Here is a 1,751-nt window from a genome sequence, read left to right as displayed (position 1 = left end):
CTAGCAAGGAGATCGGGCTGAAACTATAGCTACAAGCTATCCAAGGATGGTACTATAGAATGTCACCTCAAGGTAGGCCTAGTGGCGTCATCTCTTGGTTAGGCCGGAAACTTATCAATCCACCCTCGTATATCCTGACAAAGGTTATGAAGTTTAATAAAAATGTTGATGTGGATAAACAAAAGGTCACCACAATTCTCGTTTATTGAAGTGTCAGATTGAAGAATCAAAGAATCGCCGAAATCAGAAAGCGTTCCATGAAGCCGTTTCTAAATAATCCTGCAAGAAAATATTCTCGATATTGCCTTTTTTGCTCTGTAGTCCCTTTCAATAAAGTCGTTCGGTATTGAAAAGGTTGAAAGCAAAAATTTCATATTCTTTGTGGTTTGTTCCAGATGTGCCATCGCCAGCCTGTGTTTTGGTCAAATATTCCGGCTGGAAGCACATCCATGCGGCAGACCTGGGAGTTACATGGACACAACTTGAAATGGCACCAATTTTTATTACGAAAATGAGGTAAATTAATAAATCTGTTTACTTCATTACATTTTAATAAGTAACATGCACATAAGTAGAAGCAATTTTATAACAACTTAATTATAATTCATTTAACTTCATAACATCTGTGATTACAGATTATATTGCAATATTAATAGTCATTATATTAAGGAGTGAAATCTTTGTTGTGGTTTAAAACCACACAGGGTTCTTAAAGAACAATGAACAGATCGTATTACAGTTCCTCTCGATTGAAATTTCTGGCAAATGCCGATGATTAATGCAATTCATTCAACTAGACAGCAACTTCAGTGCTCAATAAAAACCACCTTAATCTATACTTCGTTTACTTTCTCTAGCGATTTGCCCCTTCCAATGTCTTGGATAAGCACTGGCAAAATCGTAAGTAGGAAGAAAAAAGCTCATTATACTCTCGGCTTTTGTTCATCAAATATACTTTTTCATACAGTACCTGCCAAATGTTTTGTTCAATCATGAATAGTAGTGCAAGTCGAAAACAAGCGTTCAAGCCTTTAATATGTCTTCAAATATAAATAAACATCTCGTTGATATTTTTAGTAGTAAATGATACAAATAACAACACATTTGAGCAATGCAATTGCAGTAGATAAAATGGTCGTTTTTTCCGTGCAATACTATACGGATTATACGCTCCTCACCGGTTAAGAGTTTGATAGAGAGTTGTCTTCTTTCTTTTCTGGCCTAGTGCTGTTCTTTTCTACTTTGCGCCGGTCTAACTAAATGTCTATAGCTAGAGAAACTAAACGAAGTATAAAAATGATTAAAATTTAATTTAACTCACTGCGGTACGTAAACCTAGTCCTCCACAAAATTAAAAATCGCTATAGACCTCATAAATATACTTTTAGTGGCCGTAAATAAGTGACAGCGTGATGTAGGTCCTTCTAATTTTTATCACGGCGTTTAAAAAGTGTTGCCCCGAATACAATAAAGAAACACACATAAGTCGCTCAAAATCGCCCCACTTAGAATTTTTTTTCAGTTAAAAAATAAAAGAGAAAATGTAGGTAGCACACATATATACGGCAAACACATCAACAACATACGTACACGTTCATAAAACATATTGCTTCAGAGCGAAATTTCCGGAATTTTTTGCACCTTCGAACCCAGAACTGACGACACAAATACATACATATAGATACGTGTATATACACTATAGTATATAGATTTATATATATATATTCTTCTACGCCTTCTTAGAATGATAT

The 1,751-nt window shown here is 34.9% G+C and overlaps 1 protein-coding gene across 1 annotated transcript in view; it reads left to right on the top strand.

Moving 5' to 3' along the window:
- The window catches only part of LOC108732425, a 77,888-nt gene that overhangs the window by 46,740 nt on the left and 29,397 nt on the right, over positions 1 to 1,751 (top strand). The window contains exon 3 of the mRNA XM_025981014.1: positions 396 to 516. Coding sequence (XP_025836799.1) covers positions 396 to 516 — 121 coding nt within the window. The remainder of the gene's footprint in view (positions 1 to 395; positions 517 to 1,751) is intronic.

This window comes from Agrilus planipennis, unplaced genomic scaffold (assembly GCF_000699045.2).
Source record: "Agrilus planipennis isolate EAB-ADULT unplaced genomic scaffold, Apla_2.0 scaffold10, whole genome shotgun sequence".
Taxonomy (NCBI): domain Eukaryota; kingdom Metazoa; phylum Arthropoda; class Insecta; order Coleoptera; family Buprestidae; genus Agrilus; species Agrilus planipennis.
This window is presented reverse-complemented; position numbering and strand designations above follow the sequence as displayed.